Source organism: Chanos chanos, chromosome 7, assembly GCF_902362185.1.
Source record: "Chanos chanos chromosome 7, fChaCha1.1, whole genome shotgun sequence".
In the NCBI taxonomy this organism is placed as follows: domain Eukaryota; kingdom Metazoa; phylum Chordata; class Actinopteri; order Gonorynchiformes; family Chanidae; genus Chanos; species Chanos chanos.
Window position 1 is genome coordinate 10,115,291 of NC_044501.1, and position 21,380 is coordinate 10,136,670.

The 21,380-nt window shown below is 45.5% G+C and overlaps 1 protein-coding gene across 1 annotated transcript in view; it reads left to right on the forward strand.

Annotated features, from left to right (window-relative positions):
- The window catches only part of itsn1 (intersectin 1 (SH3 domain protein)), a 30,957-nt gene that overhangs the window by 5,830 nt on the left and 3,747 nt on the right, over nucleotides 1-21,380 (forward strand). Inside the window, exons 8-33 of the mRNA XM_030779545.1 lie at nucleotides 139-202; nucleotides 698-835; nucleotides 945-1,057; nucleotides 1,376-1,638; nucleotides 1,848-1,997; nucleotides 2,150-2,290; nucleotides 2,967-3,054; nucleotides 3,455-3,594; nucleotides 4,349-4,435; nucleotides 6,969-7,078; nucleotides 7,443-7,657; nucleotides 8,045-8,166; nucleotides 8,578-8,592; nucleotides 9,657-9,853; nucleotides 9,950-9,973; nucleotides 10,277-10,445; nucleotides 11,158-11,363; nucleotides 11,827-11,909; nucleotides 12,407-12,573; nucleotides 12,867-12,912; nucleotides 13,243-13,364; nucleotides 15,391-15,514; nucleotides 15,796-15,987; nucleotides 20,146-20,267; nucleotides 20,711-20,817; nucleotides 21,041-21,224. Coding sequence (XP_030635405.1) covers nucleotides 139-202; nucleotides 698-835; nucleotides 945-1,057; nucleotides 1,376-1,638; nucleotides 1,848-1,997; nucleotides 2,150-2,290; nucleotides 2,967-3,054; nucleotides 3,455-3,594; nucleotides 4,349-4,435; nucleotides 6,969-7,078; nucleotides 7,443-7,657; nucleotides 8,045-8,166; nucleotides 8,578-8,592; nucleotides 9,657-9,853; nucleotides 9,950-9,973; nucleotides 10,277-10,445; nucleotides 11,158-11,363; nucleotides 11,827-11,909; nucleotides 12,407-12,573; nucleotides 12,867-12,912; nucleotides 13,243-13,364; nucleotides 15,391-15,514; nucleotides 15,796-15,987; nucleotides 20,146-20,267; nucleotides 20,711-20,817; nucleotides 21,041-21,224 — 3,389 coding nt within the window. The remainder of the gene's footprint in view (nucleotides 1-138; nucleotides 203-697; nucleotides 836-944; nucleotides 1,058-1,375; nucleotides 1,639-1,847; nucleotides 1,998-2,149; nucleotides 2,291-2,966; nucleotides 3,055-3,454; nucleotides 3,595-4,348; nucleotides 4,436-6,968; nucleotides 7,079-7,442; nucleotides 7,658-8,044; nucleotides 8,167-8,577; nucleotides 8,593-9,656; nucleotides 9,854-9,949; nucleotides 9,974-10,276; nucleotides 10,446-11,157; nucleotides 11,364-11,826; nucleotides 11,910-12,406; nucleotides 12,574-12,866; nucleotides 12,913-13,242; nucleotides 13,365-15,390; nucleotides 15,515-15,795; nucleotides 15,988-20,145; nucleotides 20,268-20,710; nucleotides 20,818-21,040; nucleotides 21,225-21,380) is intronic.

The window sequence follows — 21,380 nt, forward strand, 5'->3', positions numbered from 1 at the left end:
CTTACAGAGCGGATTGACTGTCACTCTGATGAGTCAGGAAAGTAAAGAGGATCCAGTGGAGTCGAGCTCAGCACTTTCAAGACACACACACACACACACACACACACACAGTGTCTCACTCTCATTTCCTCCCGTCAGGCCCTCAAGCCAGAACCATCCTTATGCAGTCCAGCCTGCCGCAGGCTCAGCTAGCTACCATCTGGTGAGGACCGGCCGCCCCTGTCTGACACCTCTCTGTCTCTGTCTAGAACCTTCTCCCTCACGTTTAAAACCTCTCAGTGTTTTAGCTCTCTCGTCGTAACACGGGACGGCTCAGCCTATTTTACCATAGCCGTTTATTTGACTGACGGCTGTTTGTCTGACTTTGGTAGACGTTAAGATAAGAATTTCAGTCTTAGTGCCGTCACATGCACGGTTGTTTAAAATGGAGAACGTGCAGCTTTGGGAATAGGAATCAATTGAAGACTGAGTTGCAGTCTGAAGCATCTCGGACATTAATGAGTCGTTTGACATATAGCCGTTCATATGTCTGTTAGGGATTTCAGAAATATTAACGTGACAGTGGATTACTTGGCTCTTGGTTTTGGTGAGGCACCATAGACAAGCCTTTACTGTTTATCATATACAGTGAGTGATTGTATGGCCAATATTATTGCCTGAGTCATCACATTTGTGTTTTTTACTTTGGTTGCCATAGGAACCTGTCAGACATAGACCAGGACGGGAAGCTGACCGCGGAGGAATTCATCTTGGCGATGCACTTGATTGACATGGCTATGTCTGGCTTGCCCCTCCCACCTCTGCTTCCCCCAGAATTCATCCCGCCCACTTTCAGGTCTGAAACCACTTTCAGGTCTGAATCTTCCTCAGTCTTCAACACGAATCCATCAGTCACTGTGTTGATGATGCCGATTATTGAACGGTTACCGCATGTGTGTTTGTAGGAGGGTCCGCTCGGGCAGTGGGGTCTCGTTGACCAGCATGCACTCAACAGATCAGAGGGTTCCAGAGGAACCAGAGGAGGAGGAACAGCAGAATGCTGAGAAAAAGCTTCCAGGTCAGGAGTCATGAATAACTTAACAGTATAAAGCCTTTTACTTTTTGACCCAGGCAGTGCCTGTGAGTTACACAGCAGAAGAAAGGAAATTGTGGGGAAAAAAGATGATCACACACACACACACGCGCGCGCGTGCGCGCACACACACTTCTACAAAGTTGTCATCTTTGAAATTGTTTGAAATCTTTAAAAGATGGAAGCCGCGCACTAATTGACTTTTACCCCCCCTGGGTATTCGAGAAAAATGTGTCAGTCTCTCGGCAATGACAGAACTTTCCGTGTCTCCCCCCCCCCCCCCCCCTTTTCCCCCTCCGGCAGTGACTTTTGAAGACAAGAAACGGGAGAACTTTGAACGGGGGAACTTGGAATTGGAGAAGCGTCGTCAGGCCCTGCTGGAGCAGCAGCGGAAGGAGCAGGAGAGACTGGCAGCTCTGGAGAGAGAGGAGCAGGAACGGAAAGAGAGGGAGAGACTGGAGCAGGAGAGACGCCGTCAGCAAGAGCTGGAGAAACAGCTGGAGAAGCAGAGGGAGCTGGAGCGACAGAGAGAGGAGGAGAGACGCAAGGAGATCGAGAGGAGAGAGGTGAGATGGGTCGATAGGAGAACATTTGAGACGAGGAAGAGGAGATGGAGTTTGGGAGACGACACCTTGGAAAGATGGGGGAGAACTGGTGTTTCTTCCATTATGGTTTGTTGCTTGTTAAGATGGGGAAAGTACTGAGAACTATTGACTCTGTGAGCTAAATTTATATATGTGTGTGTGTGTGTTGTGACTGGTTTGGCGTCGTCCAGGCGGCCAAGCGGGAGCTAGAGCGCCAGCGTCAGCTGGAATGGGAGAGGAACCGCAGGCAAGAGCTTCTGACTCAGAGGAACCGAGAACAGGAGAACATCGTCCTCCTCAAAGCCAGGAAGAAGACCCTGGAGTTTGAACTGGAGGCTCTGGTAAAGCACCTTGCCACGTCCCTAGTGAAAGTCTCTTTGCTCATGCCGAAAATATCAGTTCTCGGTTTTTCTAGAGAGAATGCCTCGTTCGTTATCTCTCAACATTCCTCTCTCTCTCTCTCTCTCTCTTTCTCTTTCATGTCCCCGTGAAGAACGACAAGAAAAGTCAACTAGAGGGAAAACTGCAGGACATCCGTTTCCGCCTGTCTGCCCAGAGACAAGAGATCGAGAGCACGAACAAGAGCCGTGAGCAGCGCATTGCGGAGATCACCTCCCTGCAACAGCAGTTACAGGTACTCCTCCTCCTCCTCCTCCTTTTATCCCTCCATCCTTTATCTCTCCCTCTGCCCCCCTCCTCTCCGCTCGCTCCGCCTTACTGAACACAGATCAAGTTGAAAACAGTTGGGTTCTGACCTGTTTAGATTGGACATAATGTTACTGTATATCTGAGGTCTCTGTGTCTGTTGACTAAATGGGAGGTCACTGTAGTCTATTGGCTAATGGAGGCCCAAAGCCTGTTGTGTTCAATGTGCCAGTCACAGTTCTCAGGCTGTTGTTTCACTTACTGAAATATTTGTGGGTCATGTATAAAATACATATTCATTTTCACCCCAGGATATGGGTTTTTTGGGGTTTTTTTACAGTCTATAAGCAATTTGCTGTGTTAAAATAGTTAACCAGGCTTAATTAAAACCATTACGGGCTGTGTTATACATGAGGTTATAGCTGAGAGGGATTCTCTTTGTTCTCAACAAGGGTCTCTTTTGTATTTTAACAGGATAATAGAAACTGTTTGTGTACAACCCCTGCATGCAAGGAATATATAACCGTGTGTGTGTGTTTTTGTGTGTGTGTGCGCGCATGTGTGTCTTTGTGTTTTTGTGTTTTTGTGTGTGCATGCGTATGTGTGTGCGTTCCTGTACGCGTGCGTCCATACGTGCGTGTGTGTGTGTGCGTTTCTCACTGCAGGAATCTCAGCAGTGGTTAGGGAGGCTGATTCCAGATAAACAGTGTCTGAATGACCAGCTGAAACAGGTCCAACAGAACAGCATGCACAGTAAGTCACCACAGACAAACCAGCAGTCATTCTCTTCAACAAATACACCTTCTCAAAGTTGCTCGCATAGACACATACCAACAGACATTTGCCAATATCTGTTATCACTTGAAATAAGTCAATGTAGCTAGTGTACGTGATTACCGACTGGACATCGCGAGTCGGATTTATTGTCACATGAACATATTGTACGTGTTGGAAGCAGTTGACATAGTCTGTCTATGGACATATAATCAGCCTTATAACCACATTTTAACTGGGCCCCCCAGTAAGACTCGACCCAGTCGTTTAGCCCGACGTCATTTTAACTGCTCGCGCTAAGACAGAGAGCCAGCCGGTCGCATTCCAGTCTTGTCCTTGACTGTGTGCTGCGGTTGTGTGCTGACCCGGGTTTGTCTAGGAGACTCTCTGTCAAGCCTGCAGAGAGCCGTGGAGCTCAAAGAGTCGACCCTGCAACAGCTGAGGGAACAGCTGGACACCGTGGAGAAAGAGACGCGCTCCAAACTGCTGGAGATCGATGCTTTCAACACCCAGCTGAAGGTACTGACCGCACAAACACACACGCGCGCACACACACACACACACACACACACCAGAGCCACACACAGGAGTCAGTGTCAGTCACAGGCCTCCAAGCATCAGGATGTTTAACTTCAACAGTTTCTCTCAGTAGAGCTTCTTCACCACCATCCTGTGTTCACCAAACTGCTTTGGCGTCTGTGTATGAGAAGTGGGTGTCGGTCACTGTCACATATGTACAGGAGTTGTGTTGGTTTGTGTGTATATATGTATATATACGTGTGTGTGTGTGTGTCATTGTGTGAACGTATTTTGTGTTAGACAGTGAGTTTCTCTGATAACAGTAAACGACCAGCTCTGACTTGAGACGCGAGCAGGTGGGACAAACTAATTTCGTATGGGGTTGCCCTGCACCCGTGCAGCTCTCTCAAGCCAGACTGGGGACTGTTTTAAGGGAGAGAAAAAGAGAAAGCAAGAGAGGAAGGGGGGGGGCTTTGTAATGGGATCAGGTTAAACTGTTGTGTGTTGTCTCACTGTGTCTGATTCTTGCTCACTGTCCTCCTGGCCTCCTCCTCTTCCTCCTCCTCCCACCTCCTCGCTCTTCGTCTGTCGTCGGCCTCGGCCTGTCCTGCCTCTTCCTCCTCCGTGTCTTTGTGGCTTGGCTGTGGCTGGCAACCCCATGCATCCGTCCATCCATCCATCCATCCGTCCGTCCATCTGTCCTCACCCCTCCCCATCCTCTCAACCGTGTCCGCCCCCCCCCCTGTTGCGGCAGTCTCTGGGTCTATTTTATCAGGCCCACGCCACCCGGATAGAGAGCCTCCGTCTGGAGCTGATGTTTGAGGAGCAGAGGGGGCGACAGGTAGTGACCCGACCGTTTTGCCCCCTTCCCCTTCCCCAATCTACCACCCACCCCCTCCCCGATTGAACTGCGCTCTCCGCTGCCCCTCACAGGAGGCGTTGGAGAAGTGCAACATCTCAGCACGCCCGAGTGTGTCGTGTCTTCTGTGTCCCTACTAAGCAAATAATCATCCCTCACCCCCCCCCCCCCCCCCCCCCCCCCCCCCAAACAATGAAAACCTTGACCCTGTGACCCTCACTAACCAAAAAGGAAACCAGACTCTTCTTTGTGCTTTGGGTTGTGTCGCTCCCCTCCCCCCCCCTCCCCCCACAAACCAGTTTATTTGCACTGCACCTCAGGTAACGATTGAAAATACCGACAGATGGCCTTACATTGTACAGATCTTCACTATGCAGTGTACATCAGACCACAGGAGGCAGATTAATAATGATAATAATCATAACAATAGTAATAACGCTGATGATGATGATGATGATGATGATTATGATGATTATGATGATGGTTATGGCTCTGCTGGTTTGACCTCCTTCGGCTCCGTGTGTGTTTCTTCCAGTATGGGGGCTCAGTGGACGAGGTGCTGCTGGACTGCCTCGCTGCACTCCTGGCCTGTTTGAAGCGTTTAGACTCCTTCCTCCAGGTGTCCCCCCCAAAAAAAAACAAAAACAAAAAACGCCTATCTTCACCTACTCCCTCAATTCCGCCATGCTCCCTGACCCACACGCAGCCCGCCGAACCCACCCCCCCCCTTCCCTGTGTCTCCTGCTTCACCCCACAGCTTCCTTTGACGGGCAGTTCAAAGTGAGCGACGTAGCTTTAGCTGCCCAGCGGTTTAAACCAAACAAACAACAAAAAAAAAAAACTAAAAACACACACACAAAAGAAAATCTGCTTCTCCTCCCAGCCAGTGGGTGGCGCTGTAGTTAATCCTTAAACGCTTTGAAAATAATTAATGTCGATCGCTTTCAAGCATGAACCTTGTTGTCACTTGCACTGATGGGTGTTTAGTCAGGTCATTTTCTTCTGAATAATTTGTTACTCAGGGTGTTTTTGTTTTTAAATCAGCGTCTGGTATTCATTGGCTTTTACATTCTGTCACAATACACTTCGAGTTGTTACACCTAAGGTAACCGTTTAGTTTTAGTTACGTTTTGGGTTTTGTGAACTAGCCAATCAAAAGCGGTCGAGAGAGTTCTAGAGACAAGACTTGGAGGCCTCGTCACTCAAACAGGTTTTGACATGAACAGGAGCAGAATATTCCAGCGCAGTGATGCAGCTGGCTAACACTCCGCCGCTCTAAGTCACATAGAACCAGTTACCAAACCATGTTATTCCTTTAATCCCACCATCTCTGTACCTGTACTTACGACCATTACTCATCCATACTTTACCTAGATTAGCTTTGCACAGGGAATTGATTTGCGTTTGATCAGAGTGACTAAGGGTACCCTAAACTTGGAGAAACCATACTACACGAAACAGCCTGGCTGAGAAAAATCAACCCCACTCACACGAACCTGCCCTGGAGAGTGAGAAGCATTGGAGTGCATGGTTGATGACAAATCTGGTTCATGAAGTCTAACTGTCAGCTTTGTGTATGGTGTGTGTGTGTTGTTTACAGTCTGGGACCTCCTCTAACACTGTCTGACAATCTAGCATCTGTATGCCTGTGACTCCGTCGCTTGTAGTGGTTTTCCTTACAAGTGCTCAGACGTCTCTTTCCTCTTGCTTATGTGTGGGGTTAAAAAAACAACAACAAAAAAACAACGTATTTTATCTGAAGGGTGTGGACACTGTAATGAAATTGCTTCTCTTAAATCACAAGCCAAGCATTTGTACTAAAAACACTAGCCTACTCTAAGCAACAAAGAAACATTTCTCCCTCTGTATTTTAATAAAAGTGATTAATCCAGTGAATTGGTTCTTGTAAGTCTCAGTGATGGTACAGCAGCCTGATGGGAAATGTAGTTTTTAATTCAATCAGCTCCCCTGTAACTCATCCGTTAGTTGGTTAGAATGACACTACATAAGCAGCTGTGTTTCTGTTGGCTGCTGGAACACGGTTAAGCCTTCCTTGAAGGAAAAAAAACAAGACTAAAACACTTTCTGTCGCCATAGTAACTTCTGGCCTTCGTGACCTCAGTGGTTCATGTTGCAATACCCAGCAGGCACTGTGGCCTGTCACTCATGAACCTGCCCCTGTTTGCACCATGTACCGTGCAAGTGTGTCCTCCAAATAATAAACAAACTGTTAAATACCTGAAAGCAAACCAGGCGTAGCGTGTTTTGTGGACAAACGTCTCACGTTCACCTACGTATTCGTAGACGGAAACGGAAACATTCTTCGCACTGAAGGGACCAAAGAGAAGCATATTTCAGTCTCTTAATTGAGCCCCTGTCTCATGTTACCATGGTGACTGGATAGCGCTTGCAGGGCACGGTGGCAGACAATGTGGAGCGTGAGCATAAGGTGCCCCGGCGTGCCCTCCCCATGCCTCCCCTCACCTGTCCTCCTCTATCCCACCATGCTTTGCAGGAGCTGAGGGAGATCCACAGCAAACAACAGAGGCTAAAGCAGAAAGAACAGGAGGGAGACATCATCCAACCGCCCCTGGAAAGGAAGTCTGCTGAGCTGCCGGAGCCCAGGTGTGTGTGTGTGTGTGTGTGTGTGTGTGTGTGTGTGTGTGTGTGTGTGTGTGTGCATGTACGTGTGTATATGTGTGTGTGTAATCTACACCTCAGATTAGCGTAAGAGCTCTTAAATGCCTTATCACGATCATGTTTTATATATTGAAAAATATTAGTATTTTTTTTTAAATGCTCCACAAAATCTCTGTGTTTTTTTGTATATGTGATTGTGTTTGGTCCTTTTGTATTTCCTGAGTTTTCTCCAGTACCTCAAGCTCTCTCCGTGCTGTTCTGAAAGGTCCCGTCCTCAGTCCTGTACTAAAATCCAGCCACCGAGCGGCTGAATGTGAACACAAGCGCGCTAATGTCCTCGCTCTTTTAGGTTGTCCGGCGCCGATGAGGGTCTGTCCCCGGCTTGGCGGGACGAGGGGGTCGGTAAAGCCGCCACCCCACCCCTGGCTCAGCCCTGGATGAGCCGTGTGACGGAGGAGGAGGGCCAGAACAGGAGAGACATGCAGGACAAACTCAACAAGCTCTTCATGCAACAACCTGAACCCGCTGGCAAACTCATGGGCCAGTCAGCATGGCCCACGGGAGGTAGGGGTGTGTGTGTGTGTGTGTGTGTTGAGTGTGTGTGTGTGCGGGTGTAGAGGTTTTGAAGTAGGGTGATTTTTGGAACGGATCCACAAACGATAGCTCTGGTTGGCAAGATGTGGCTCTACTCATAGATGCTGTTTGTGCGTTTGTTTATGTGTTTGTTTGTTTATGTGTTTGTGTGTGTATTTGAGTGTGTGTGGAGAATTTGAAGTAGGGAAATTTTCCAAACAGATCCTCTAACTCTAGCCAAAGTAAGTGTGTGTGTGTGTGTGTGTGTGTGTGTGTGTGTGTGTGTGTGTGTGTGTGTGTGTGTGTGTGTGTGTGTGTTTGTCCTTAAGAGCCCCTCAGTGATAAGTACGCATGTACGGTTTTGTGTGTGTTTTTCAGATAAGGCTGCGATGAGCAGCTTTAATCAGGAGAAAGTCAAGCTGGTTTATTACAGAGCGCTGTACCCGTTTGAGGCTCGCAGCCACGATGAGATCACGATCCAGCCCGGAGACATCGTCATGGTAAACGTCTGATGACCAGTAATGGTTTTAATGGTTTTTGTGTGCATGGTTCTCTGAGCACCAAGCTCAAATCTTCTGGAGACCTGTCCTCTTTCAAAGATCTGCTAGTGTGTAATCTTTCCATCCAGCTGTGTATGTATGTGCGTGTGCGTGCCTGCGTGTGTGTGCGTGTGTGTGCCTGCGTGTGCGTGCGTGCGTGTGTATGCGCGCGCGTGCGTGTGTATGTGTGTGTGTGCGTGTGTGTGTATGTGTGTGTGTGTGTGTGTGTGCACGCACGTGTGCGCCTTGAGGGAATGCATTGGGAGTGTGTGTATGTATGATCTTGCATTTCTGCGTGTGTGTGTGCATAGGCACACAAAAATTAACCTTTGACCCCTGCCTCTCTCCTACCTGTGCTCACTCTTCCTGAAGGTGAAAGGAGAGTGGGTAAGTGCAGGTTGTCTACTCTCTCTCTTTCTCTCTCTCTCTCTCTCTCTCTCTCTCTCACTCTGTCTCACTCTCACTCTGTCTCACTCTCACTCTCTCTCTCTCTCTCACTCTCTCTCTCTCTCTCTCTCTCACTCTCTCTCTCTCACTTTCACTCTCTCACTCTCTGTCTCTGTCTCTCTCTCTCTCTCTCTCTGTCTCTCTCTCTCTCTCACTCTCGCTCTCTGCCAATCACCTTCTCCTGTCACACTTAGCCAATCAGTTCTCATTCTCAACACCCGCTGTGCTGCTTTTCCACAGCAGACTGACACCTCAAAGCCCGACCCGATTAACCTATAAGAAATTTCACAAATTCTTTACCAGCAAGTGCTCGAAACAAATTTCCCCGCATTTTTACAGCCAGGGTCGAGTCATCTGAATCTAAGTGCCTCAAATAGCCCTGTTTAACTTCAATAACGCGACCAAAAGAATTCCTGGGGTGCAGAATTTTGACTAAAGATATTTATGAGGGGAAAATGTAGCCGGGAGAGAAGCTGTTTTGCAGACCTCATATAGCCTGTGGAAAAGAAGCATGGGAAGTCCCTGTTCTGTTGTCTGTCTTTATGGCTTCATCCAAACTAGCACTGCCTCATAATGTTGCATGTTTGTGGGCTCCTTGTCTAACTCTTATATGCAAAACATATAAGAATCACCTTTTCTTTTTTCATGCGCTGTATATCTCAGCTAGTTCAGATGTCTGTTACTTTTACGTGCTGATTTTATATTACAAATATCCTTTTTTTTTTTTTTTTTTTTTTTTATGTAGTATGACCCCGTATATATGGTGAAAGTCACACGGATGACTTTCCCATATACCTGTTCAGTGCCGGAAATTGTTGCTAGATTGGTCATTCTTCTGTGTTAGAAAAATGATTAGGTTTTAAGTTCTGTCCTCATGTGCCTCACATTATATGTGTATGTAGAGCCGTTCAGGACAGGCGGAGGCCGGCTCGTAGAAATGACGAGAAAATGCTAGAATTTTTTTTTTTTTTTGGGTGGAATTCTGATGTGTCTTTCTCTGTCAGGTGGATGAGTCTCAGACAGGTGAGCCCGGTTGGCTGGGAGGTGAGCTGAAAGGGAAAACCGGTTGGTTCCCCGCCAACTACGCCGAGAAGATTCCGGAATCGGAGGTGCCCCTCAGCCTGCGTGGCAGCACCTGTTCGGGCCCCGCCCCCAAAATGGTCTCCCGCGTCACGCCTACCTCCTCCTCGACCACGCCCACGTCCATGCAACCCGTGACCACGGAGCCGGCGGCAGCTCCTCCCCCAACCGCCACAGCCCCTCCCGGCCCCGCCTCTTCCTCATCATCCACCTCCAGCAACTGGGCGGATTTCAGCACTACGTAAGTACAAACACCCAAGCAAACATGAGTTCTGTCCCGTAAAAGGAGTGAATTTACAATTTACAATTTAGCACTTGGCAGACGCTTTTAGCCAAAGCGACTTACAATCAGTGCATCGGTCGGATTCCTAATACCTCATAAGCAGACATGGCAATAAGACTGAGCGTCAATTTACTCCTTCGTGTTGCGCCCCTGGAATTCTTTGACAAACATAGAAACAAGAGTGAACGGTTGAGAACCAGTGATGTTCAGGGCGTCTTGTTTTTCGTGTGTGTGTGTGTGTGTGTGTGTGTGTGTGTTCAGATGGCCGTCTAACACTGCGGAGAAGCAGGATAGCGACGGTTGGGACGCGTGGCCCACCCAACCCACCCAGCCATCCCTGTCCGTGCCCAGCGGGGGACAGCTACGTCAGCGCTCCGCCTTCACCCCCGCCACCCTTACCGGCTCCTCCCCCTCACCCGTACTGGGACAGGTACCACTCCCGAACCACACCTCTGTAGCGCAAAGCAGCGTTGTAATGTCTGTGTCTTAGGCTGCAGCTCAATGAGATTTTCCCCTCATTCCTCTCATGACATTTTACCGTCGCGTTTGACGTTTTGTCGTAAAAGTGTCACTCAGCCTCCAGGGCTTTTGTTCACACCACAGCTTAAAAATGACCCGCTTCAGATTCCCCCTCTGACGTGACAAAATTGGACATTTATGTAGCTGGCAAAACGCACACAATCAGATCTTTCCAAATCTGATTTTGACAACGTCTGCCTGCGCTAGAAAATTCAGATCCAAGTCATGAACAACCAGTTTGTAGTTGTTCATTGCTCAGTGTGGCCCAAGTTATATTCACATTGCTCTAAATACAATGGATGACTTTTGTCATGTCCGTATGTTTGTGGGACTGATGAAGACAAAATGCAGAGATGGCTGCACTTGACCTATGGTTTCAGGTCTTTCTTTTATTGAGTCATTTACAAAGTGTTAAAAGATTTACATATCCACCATGTAGACGTCTGGTCAGCGTCTGTTCACTTAGAGAGTCACTGAAACATAAACTTTGAGCAGAGATGACTTATTTACAGAGACTGAATATGGGAGACAGCCTGTGTATGGGTTACTCTATATAAAGCACATATAAGTGTATAACACTCTCTCTCTCTCTCTCTCTCTCTCTCTCTCTCTGTCTTTTTCAGGGGGAGAAGGTGGAGGGTTTGCAGGCACAGGCGCTGTACCCGTGGAGAGCGAAGAAAGACAACCATCTGAACTTTAACAAGAACGACATCATTACGGTACTGGAGCAGCAGGACATGTGGTGGTTCGGAGAGGTACAGGGCCAACGTGGCTGGTTCCCCAAGTCTTACGTCAAACTCATCTCTGGACCCGTCCGCAAGTCTATGAGGTAGGGTGTGTGTGTCTGTATGTATGTGTGTGTGTATGGGAGTAATGCCAGAGGAGGACATGCTAGTGACTGAGAGATGAGAGAGTGAAGACAGGGAGAGAGAGTAGGGGAGTAAGGAGAGGTGATGGATGATGACAGATGATAGAAGATTGTTGTGTCGGGTATGAAGAGGGAGAAGTACCTTAGAGGACCGAGAAGTGCAACAACGTGAAGTTACCACGGCGAAAATGGAATGAGCGAAAAAACGTGAAGGAGAAAATGAAGGAATACAGCCGTGCATAATTGAATTGAAATATTGGATGTCGAAACAGAATCGAGTGAGAATGAAAGAGAGAGAGAGGGAACATGAGGGAGAGAGAGAGAGAAAAAAAAAAGCAGAGATCAAATAGATAACCAAGAGTTAATGTAACTGGATTTCCACAGTCTGGTTACTGAATGTGTCCTGTTTGTGTCTGTGGTGCAGTATCGAGTCTGGCTCGTCAGACAGCCCCCCCAGCATGAAGAGGCCCAGCCCCTCCCCTAACAAACCCACGGAGATGGGAGAAGGTGATAAAACACAGCCGCTCAGACACACAAACACGGTGACGCACTGACACGTAAGGCTTAGCGAGGCAAGCCGCTGTCAGAACCAACTGTCGGAGAGTTCAGTCTGTGAAACGCAAACAGGCCCGTCTTTCTCTCACTCACTCCCTTCTCAAAACACCTATGAGTAAACATCTCATTCCCAGTTCTCACTCACACACAAACACTTCACACACACGTTCAAAAAACAGATGTTTATGAAGAAATTTAAAAAAAAAAAAAATGCTAAAGTGATGAATGATTTTGACCTCAGAAATGGGGTTGGCAAGGTGCTGCTATGCTCACAGATGTTGTTGTTGTTGTTGTTGGGGGGTGTGTGTGTGTGTGTGTGTGTGTGTGTGTTTGTGTGTGTGTGTGTGTACGTTTGTGTGTGTTTGTGTTTGTGTGTGCGTGTGTACGTTTGGGTGTGTGTGTTTGGGTGTGTTTGTGTGTGTGTGTGTTTGGGTGTGTCTTGTTTCCAGAGTACATAGCCATGTACACGTACGAGAGCAGCGAGCAGGGCGACCTGACCTTTCAGCAGGGTGAAGTCATCACGGTGACAAAGAAAGAGGGTGATTGGTGGACGGGCACAGTGGCCGGCAAAACGGGTGTGTTCCCGTCCAATTACGTCAAACCTAAAGACTCAGAGGTGAGTCAACGTCATTAACAACTGTTTGATTTAAAAAAGGCAAAAGATGTTTTGTTTTTTGGGTTTTTTTGGAGGTTTTTTCTTTGGTCCATGTTATTATTCTAACGAGCGATTGTAAATTACGTTTTCGCTCTAATGAATGCCTGTACGCTACATTAGCTGATTAGCACGAGTTATCTGGGATTAAACCTCATTAATCCTAGGCGTTTGACTATGTGCTTTGAAAAAGACTCAGAAACATGTGAGTGGATGGGTGCTGCTGAAACACTGACCTTTTCGGTTTTTCTGTGCAGGGCTTGGGACCCGCGGGGAAGTCTGGGAGCCTGGGAAAGAAGCCAGGTGAGTGCTGCTATCTGGGGCGGGGTTCTGTTTCTATGGCGACGACGACGATGGTGACGACGATGTGTCCAGGCTAAATGCTTTGTGTATTGCCCATTTAAAGAGTAGCCATGTGTAACCACACACTATGACTCGCAGTAGTTCAGTAAATACTCAGTGTCAGTGTTTATTTAAGTGAAAACATTTCATCTGAACAGATTGTAGCAGATCTGCATTTGAGAGTCGGTACGAGTCGTAACAATTGTGTCATACTTAAATGTGCTTTTAGCCTAAAAGTCTCATCTTCATTTTCATCTTCCTCCTCCTCCTCCTCCTCCTCCTGGTGTGCAGAGATTGCCCAGGTGATCGCTCCATACGCGGCCACGGGAGCGGAGCAGTTAACTCTAGCCCCAGGTCAGCTCATTCTCATCCGCAAGAAGAACCCAGGGGGCTGGTGGGAAGGAGAGCTGCAGGTCTGTACTGGACAATGACTCACACACACACACTACACACACACACACACTACACACTACACACACACACACACACACACACTACACATGTTATACACACACTATACACACACTACACACACTATACACACACACACGTTATACACACCCACACACACACACATTATACACACTATACACACACGTGTGTAGTGTGTGTATAGTGGGTATGTGTGTGTGTGTATAGTGGGTGTGTGTGTGTGTGTGTGTGTGTATAGTGTGTATAATGTGTGTGTGTGTAGTGTGTGTGTATGTATAGTGTGCTTTGAAAAAAAAAAAAAAGAAAAAATGAACAGGGATTTTCGTCAGACCCAGTAGTTTATGAAGAGAGAATATGATTTAGAGAGAACCTCAGGTTTGGGTAACACTGTTTAGGATTAAGTCTAACTTCAAGCAGGGCCTAGTTCAAAAAGCGCCAATAATTTTAAATTTTTAACAGTGTAAATTATACATTTCAGCTGTTCAGATGTATAAACTTTAAGTCATTGATCTAAAACATACAAGAACATAACAAAAATCTGAAATGATAAGGGTCTGAAAGGATTGAATTAATGTGCATTTTTTTTTTTTTGTTCTGATTTGGCTTATGTGTGTGCACATAAGCTCATGTTCAGTTACTCGATACAGTAAAGCTCAATGCAAACCTATATACACACACACACACACACACACTGCACACACACACACACACACACACACACACACACACACACGAACTGCACACACACTACACACACACACACACTACACACTACACACACACTATACACACACACACACACACTGCACACACACTACACACACTATACACACACACACACACACACTACACATTACACACACTATACACACACACACACACACACTACACATTACACACACTATACACACACACACACACACACACACACTATACACACACACACACACACACACTATACACACACACACACACACTACACACTACACACACTTTTACACACGCACACTATACACACACACACACACTGCACACACACTATACACACACACACGTGAGCGTGTTAGGAGAAAGGACCTTGCAACTGGTAACAACCACTAAAAAACCTAAAAAAAAAATTGTTCTAAACACACCATGGATTTGATTTCTTCAATGTTGAAACTGTATGGATAATTACAGCCACCATTAGAATGCGCTAAATTAGGAACTGGACCTTGGCAGAACTCTTTGGCCAAGGAAACACTAATACACACACTACACACACTATACACACACGCACTACACACACTACACACACACATACATACACACACACACTATACACACACTACAAACACACAATATACACACACACACTACACACACACACTATACACACACATACACACACACACTACACACACATTATACACACTATACACATGTTATACACACACTATACACACACACACACATACCCACTACACACACACACACACACACACTATACACACACACACACTATACAGACACTATACACACACATGCTCACACACACGCTCACACACACACACACACACACACACACACACACACACACTACACACACACACATTATACACAGTGTTCAGAGTGGTCCTGCTGGTCTGAGCTTAAGGCAGTTTGAACTGGCTTAACTGTCAATGGTCAGGGACCTGTAAGTTTTAGCAGTAGATGTCATTTGAATAGTAATAGTTTCCCTCCCTATACTTTCTGTTGCCTTCTCACACCCAGTAAAGGGGAGGATTGATTCATTTTCAAGGTGAAGGTGAATTGTTTTGATTGGATACAGTTATGTAAAGTACATAAATGCCTTTTAACTGAAAAACGGAACGGAGACATTTTGGAGCACCAGTCACAGTTTCTTCTGCCTAAATACCAGTAAACATCTCGACTGTGTTTTGGTTCTGACTATTGAACACCTTCTAAGAAACTTCATTGATGTAGCTTAAATCACTCTGTTCCTATGGGGGTTTTTTCCTTACATAGGCACGAGGAAAGAAGCGTCAGATTGGCTGGTTTCCAGCCAATTACGTGAAACTGTTAAGTCCAAGCACCAATAAGACTACGCCCACTGATCCCAACCCACCCAAACTACCAGCAGCTAATGCAGGTATGAGTCAGATTATGAGAGAGACAAGTATTGAAGTCAGTTATGTGGAAATATGTCATTAAAAGTCGTCAGTCCTGCATTTAAAGAACAGTATGTCTTTGAAAAAGTGTAAGAAACAAGCTATGCGACAAGAAAAAAAGAAACTTGGATGTGACTGGCTTTTAAAACCGTCAGTAACATTTTAACGTCTCTCAGTTTTACCATCAGCTGTGACAGTCCTGCACCTGACCTAGTGTTCACATTTGTGTGTGTGTGTTTGTGTGTGTGTGTGTGTGTGGCAGTATGTCAGGTGATTGGCATGTACGACTACACGGCTCAGAACGACGATGAGCTGCCCTTTGGGAAAGGTCAGATCATTAACGTGCTGAGCAGGGAGGATCCTGATTGGTGGAAGGGCGAGCTGAACGGATCCGTGGGTCTCTTCCCTTCCAATTATGTCAAACTGACCACAGACACCGATCCCAGCCAGCAATGTGAGTAACACTATATCTCCCCCCCTCTCTCTCTCTCTCTCGCTCTCTCTCGCTCTCTCGTACACACACACACACGTACACGCACAAACATAAACTCACACTAATTCTCTGCCCGCTCAACAGTCTTTCTCAAAACCAGTAAAATCAAACAACATTTGGCAGATCTGTGCAGGACAGGGGAGAGAGCAGTTCTGAGGGTCTTGAGGGTCGACCACAGGAAGTGGTCTTTTGTCCCTGTCAAGGCTGTAATCTCTCAGACCTCTTTGAGGACCTTCTTAGTGCATGCCCCGGTCTGACGAGAACTTTCCAAAATTATTGGCTAGTAGCGTCCATAAAACTCTCCAAAGCTTTAGCCGTAGTTTAGAGAAACCTGCTCTTTATGCAACATCCCATTGTACAGAAACGTTGCAGTCTTTAGCGTACATCAGTGCTTCTGAAGGTGTAGTCTTGTGTAGAGCGCTGTTTTTGAGACGTGTGTTCAGTACACCTCCCGCACACCGCACCTCCCCAGCCACATTAACACCCCTCTCCTTCGTCTCGTGGCATAGTCACCCTCATGTGTAGCATGTGTAGTTAAATGTCATCTTTCTCTCTCTCTTTTTCTCTCTCTTTCTCTCTCTCTTTCTCTCTCTGCATGCCCTGTGGTCTTGTGAAACTCGTCTGCCAAGTCATTTAGTCCTCCTCTAGCTCGTATATTTGCACATTGTGTATTTTTTTTTTTTTAATTTTATTTTTCTTTTCTTTTGTAACTTTTTTTTTTCCCTCTCTCTCTCTCTCTCTCTCTTTTTTTTTTTTGTGTTACTCCGTTTTTTTGCTTATGTGCTGTGTTCTCCTCTTTCTAGGACTCTTATGTTGCCCATATCCCTCTCAGCCCTGAAAGTCCTCAAAGCGACCCACTATCCCCTAAACACTGCCCCGCGGGATGATGGGAGATGCAGTCCCCTGGCCATGTGACTGCTACCTGGCTTTGTGGCTAGAAGAGACGCACTGCAGAGAGCAGTCATTTACCTCACTATTCAGTACCATAGACGCAACGCCAAAATTTGCCAAGCAGCATTCTCCACATTAAAACAAAAACAAAACAAAAAAAAAAGTAATGCCTAATCTTTTTTAAGAAAAAAAAAAAACAACTTTATTTTTTTTTTGGTTTCTTTTTCTTCTTTTCTTTTTTTTTTTTTTGAATTGAACGCTATCTCTTCACAATGAATATATATATATATATCTATATCTATATATATATCTATGTAGAGAATGAACAGTGATCAGTGGGACATTGGATAGTGGGTCCTTTTGTGGCTTTCTGTGACCTAGTGATGGTTTTGTTTTTTTGTTTTTTTTGTTTTGTCCCCCCCCCCCCCCAGCCTCGCTGCAGTAGTTCAAACCGTTTTGACCCTCCATCCAAAAAAGTCAAAATGGCTTCCATTTGATGTTAAGCTCCACCTTACCTGACTAACGCCCCACCCCTTTTTCCTCCCAAGTCCCCGCCCACTGCCTCTCATTGGCCCCACAGCACCACAGAAAGACCCACTATTCAAGAGCCATAATGTGACAGGGCCCTGGGGAGCCACGCAAGTGGCGTAAACTGACCCGTACAGTCGATAGAATCACTGAAGCCAAACAAATTAGAAAGGGGGATGAGAGTGTACCATAGTCCCAAACGTATCTGGCCTTTTGAAGTCGTCAGCTTTCTTGTTTTATTGGCCCCCAGTAAATTCATTTTGTGTAAACCAAAAAGAAGAGTTGGGGGGAAAAAAAAGATTAAGTCTTGGTCATTTCCCTAAGGGTCAGAAAAGTTGAGGAATTCGTGTCGAGTAGTTTTGAGTGACAACCTGGAATGCCCCCCCCCTCCCCCCCTTTCACCTTCAGAGTGTACACAGGTGCTGCCAGTCAGTCTGATGGGCGGGATGGGACTTTTCCATTCATCCAATCACATGCCTTTCTGTGTTATTGTTTGTCATGTTCATACCAAAACATTGGATGAATAGATGTGTGTTTATGTGCTTGCTGGTCCTGTTTGTTTGTTCGTTTCCTTAATTTTTTTTTTCTCTTTTTTTTTTTTATTGTTATTAAGTAGCGTTTGTGTGATGGGGTTGAGAATTGGTGTTGCAAACCAAATACTGCACAGTTGTCACTTAGGGAGAATGATACCTTTATGAACACACACACACACACACACACACACACACACATACATACATACACACATATACACACACAGCTCATAATGGATTTGATGCACATGTTAAGTCTGATATAATTAGGTTGGAATCATTCAACATGTTAATTAGTTAAATAATTGTATTTTTTTGTTATCAATGAGATGGCTTTGTTTTATATTCCTGAATTTTGGTTGTTTACACAATTGAAACAACTGTTTTGTCTGTCGGTTGACTCGGAGTTCTTACTTTCGTGTTGTGTAAGGACACCGTGATATCCCAAGGCGTTCTGTGCTGACTATTTTTATAATGAACAAAAAAAAATAATTGTAAAGCAGGGTGTTTTAATACCCATAAATAGTACCCCCCCCCCATCCTGTGTGCAGACAAGTAGTGTTTGGAAATGATTTAACAGTCATCAGACTCAATGACAAAGGACATCTTAACAAAGTGAGATTTTCAGATGAATTTGCCTTTTTTTTTTTTTTAATGTGCCCTCTGCTTTGTCTGGGGTAGGGATCCATGTGAACCGAACAAACCGTGTCAGTCACTAGGGTACCATGGCATCACGGCGGTCCCACATTGACGTTTAAATAGAAGTGTTTACAAATGCAAAACAAACAAACAAAAAAAAAAGCTAAGAATGTGGTATGTCCGTTTAACAAAGACTGAGAGACACCGAGTCCCTTGGGCTAGTTAGCTTTCTAAATATAAAACATACTGGTTACCAAATGTTTTTATTTTCCTTTTTTTTTTCCTGCCTCCTCAGAAAATCATGGCATTAATTTAAAGCTCATCCAATATTGTACCGGTACCGTGTCAACTACGATTTCTTTTGCCTGTTTGTGTCTGTCACATAACAGTATTGTAATTTTAATGTTCTAAAAAAAAAAAACCGGAAATTTAAACTGTAATTCCTGTATTCAGCATATGGGTTTTTGTTTGTTTGTTCATTTGTTTGTTTGTTTGTTTTTAATTTAGCTTTGTGGGTTGCCATTGGTGCCACAATGTAACAGTATTGGAGTTTGCTGCTTTATGATTGGCTGGTTGGACCTGTCCATCATATCCTTGAGCCTATCACATCAAGAACAGTTTTGTGGCTTGGATTTAAGAAGCACAAAAAAAAAACATTAATGCTTCTCATTCATTATCTATAATACTGTATATGATTATAAACTGCTTTGTCTCTGTTTTTGAGTCTCACAACAAAGTCCAAAAGGTAACCATTGCACTCGGTTACTGAAGCATTTTATCAGAAATGAATGTAAAAAAAAGGCAAAAAGAAAAAAAAAAGAAAGAAAATATATACAAACAATTCCTAGCTTTAATAAAAATGTCATGCCGTCTTTATAGAAAATGAGCTGTATAACCATTAAAAAAAACTCATGACAACGGTGGACTGGTGTATTTCTTTGATCCATTTAGTGACAATGTGTATTTGTTGTTCTAAGCGCTAATATTAACCAGTGTCTCAGCAGGATGTTATACAGAGAATATATTCACATCTGTGTGTCAACCATCAGGTTATATAGTGTCTGATAATTTACCTGGAAGACATTGTATTTTGAACCTTCTGTAATGTTATTTTGTATATATATATATGGGCCCTGATCACTTGTATACATCTTTTAGACGTGATCGGTGACACTGGTGCTTAACAGTCCTTTCACTAATACACAAAACAGTTGTTACGAGTGCAGACTGAAGGCCTTGTGAAAAGTGTATGAAGCATTTTGTGTAAGTAGTAAACCATGTCATGACAACAGTACAGCCCAGTTTATGATGCATCAAATTCCAATCAAACAATGTAGAGAATTTTTTATTTTTTTAAGTGAGGGCATTAAAAAGTACAAGCTACTGATAACTGAAATGTTGCACCGTGTCATGGGAAGGTTACGAGTGTGCAGGTTCAGTTACTCTTTAGCGCCTGCGTTGTGAGAGAGGTAATGACCCCGAGAAAAGAGAAAGAACACTGACCCCGGCCTGTCATCCTGTTTCCCAGGGTGCGCTGACCTCCACCTCCTGGACATGTTGACCCCTATGGAGAGGAAGAGACAGGGCTACGTCCATGAGCTCATCCTTACTGAGGAGAATTACGTCAACGACCTCCAGCTTGTCACGGAGGTAACAACTTGTTCTCCGCAGTCAGCCCTTTCAAACAAACTCGTGTAGTGACTGGTCTGGAATCAGGGCTTCACAGGGAATCACATAAGCGGTCTGAAAGAAATGTTGTCGTTCACCTTGAATATGAGCCATTAAGTGAAGATGTTTACTTTGAATATGAAATGTGTAGAAGCAGTGACTTTAGTCTTGCTCTGTAGGGAGGAGTCACTGCACACAGGCACACAGTATGCAGCTTCTGTGGAATATTAAGACTTCAGTTCTATAGGAAATTCACTCGTTTGCATACTTACTATGGGGGAGGGAGTTCCTTGTGCATTGCTGTTAGTGATGAATGAATGTTTATTGTCACACTGTGCCGTAACATTATTCTGAGTAACCTTTATTTCACTGTGCTATAACATTGTGCAGCATAACACTGTAGCATTGTGCCATATCTCTCTCAGATCTTTCAGAAGCCACTGCTGGAGTCCGAGCTGCTGACGGAGAAAGAGGTCGCCATGATTTTCGTCAACTGGAAAGAGCTCATCATGTGCAACATCAAGCTGCTCAAGTACGACCCCTGCTGGACAGCACTTTACATTACAGTGTAACCTCTACCAAATTGCCCTCGCGTTTTCAAGACAATGCACAAGACCTGCTTTCCTTCACAAAATCATCATCTACCCACTCTGTAGCTTTTTCAGCATCCCTCTCAGATCTTAAGGTAGTCAGTCACTGCCGTTTTGCTCTTTTCACTCATCCCTCCGTCTCTCCCTCCCCGCGCGACCGTGCAGGGCCCTGCGGGTGAGGAAGAAGATGTCGGGGGAGCGCATGCCGGTGAAGATGATCGGCGACATCCTGACTGCGCAGCTGCCGCACATGCAGCCGTACATCCGCTTCTGCAGCTGCCAGCTCAACGGAGCCACGCTCATCCAGCAGAAGACCGACGAAGCCCCCGAGTTTAAGGAATTCGTCAAGGTAACCAACACGTCCCCGTCTGACAACTCTCAAAACGAGATGACCACACGGAGTTTAGGGTTTAGTGTGTAAATTAAAGGTAACTAACGCATCCCTGTCTGACGACTCTCAAAGAGAGATGACCACACGGAGTTTAGGGTTTAGTGTGTAAATTAA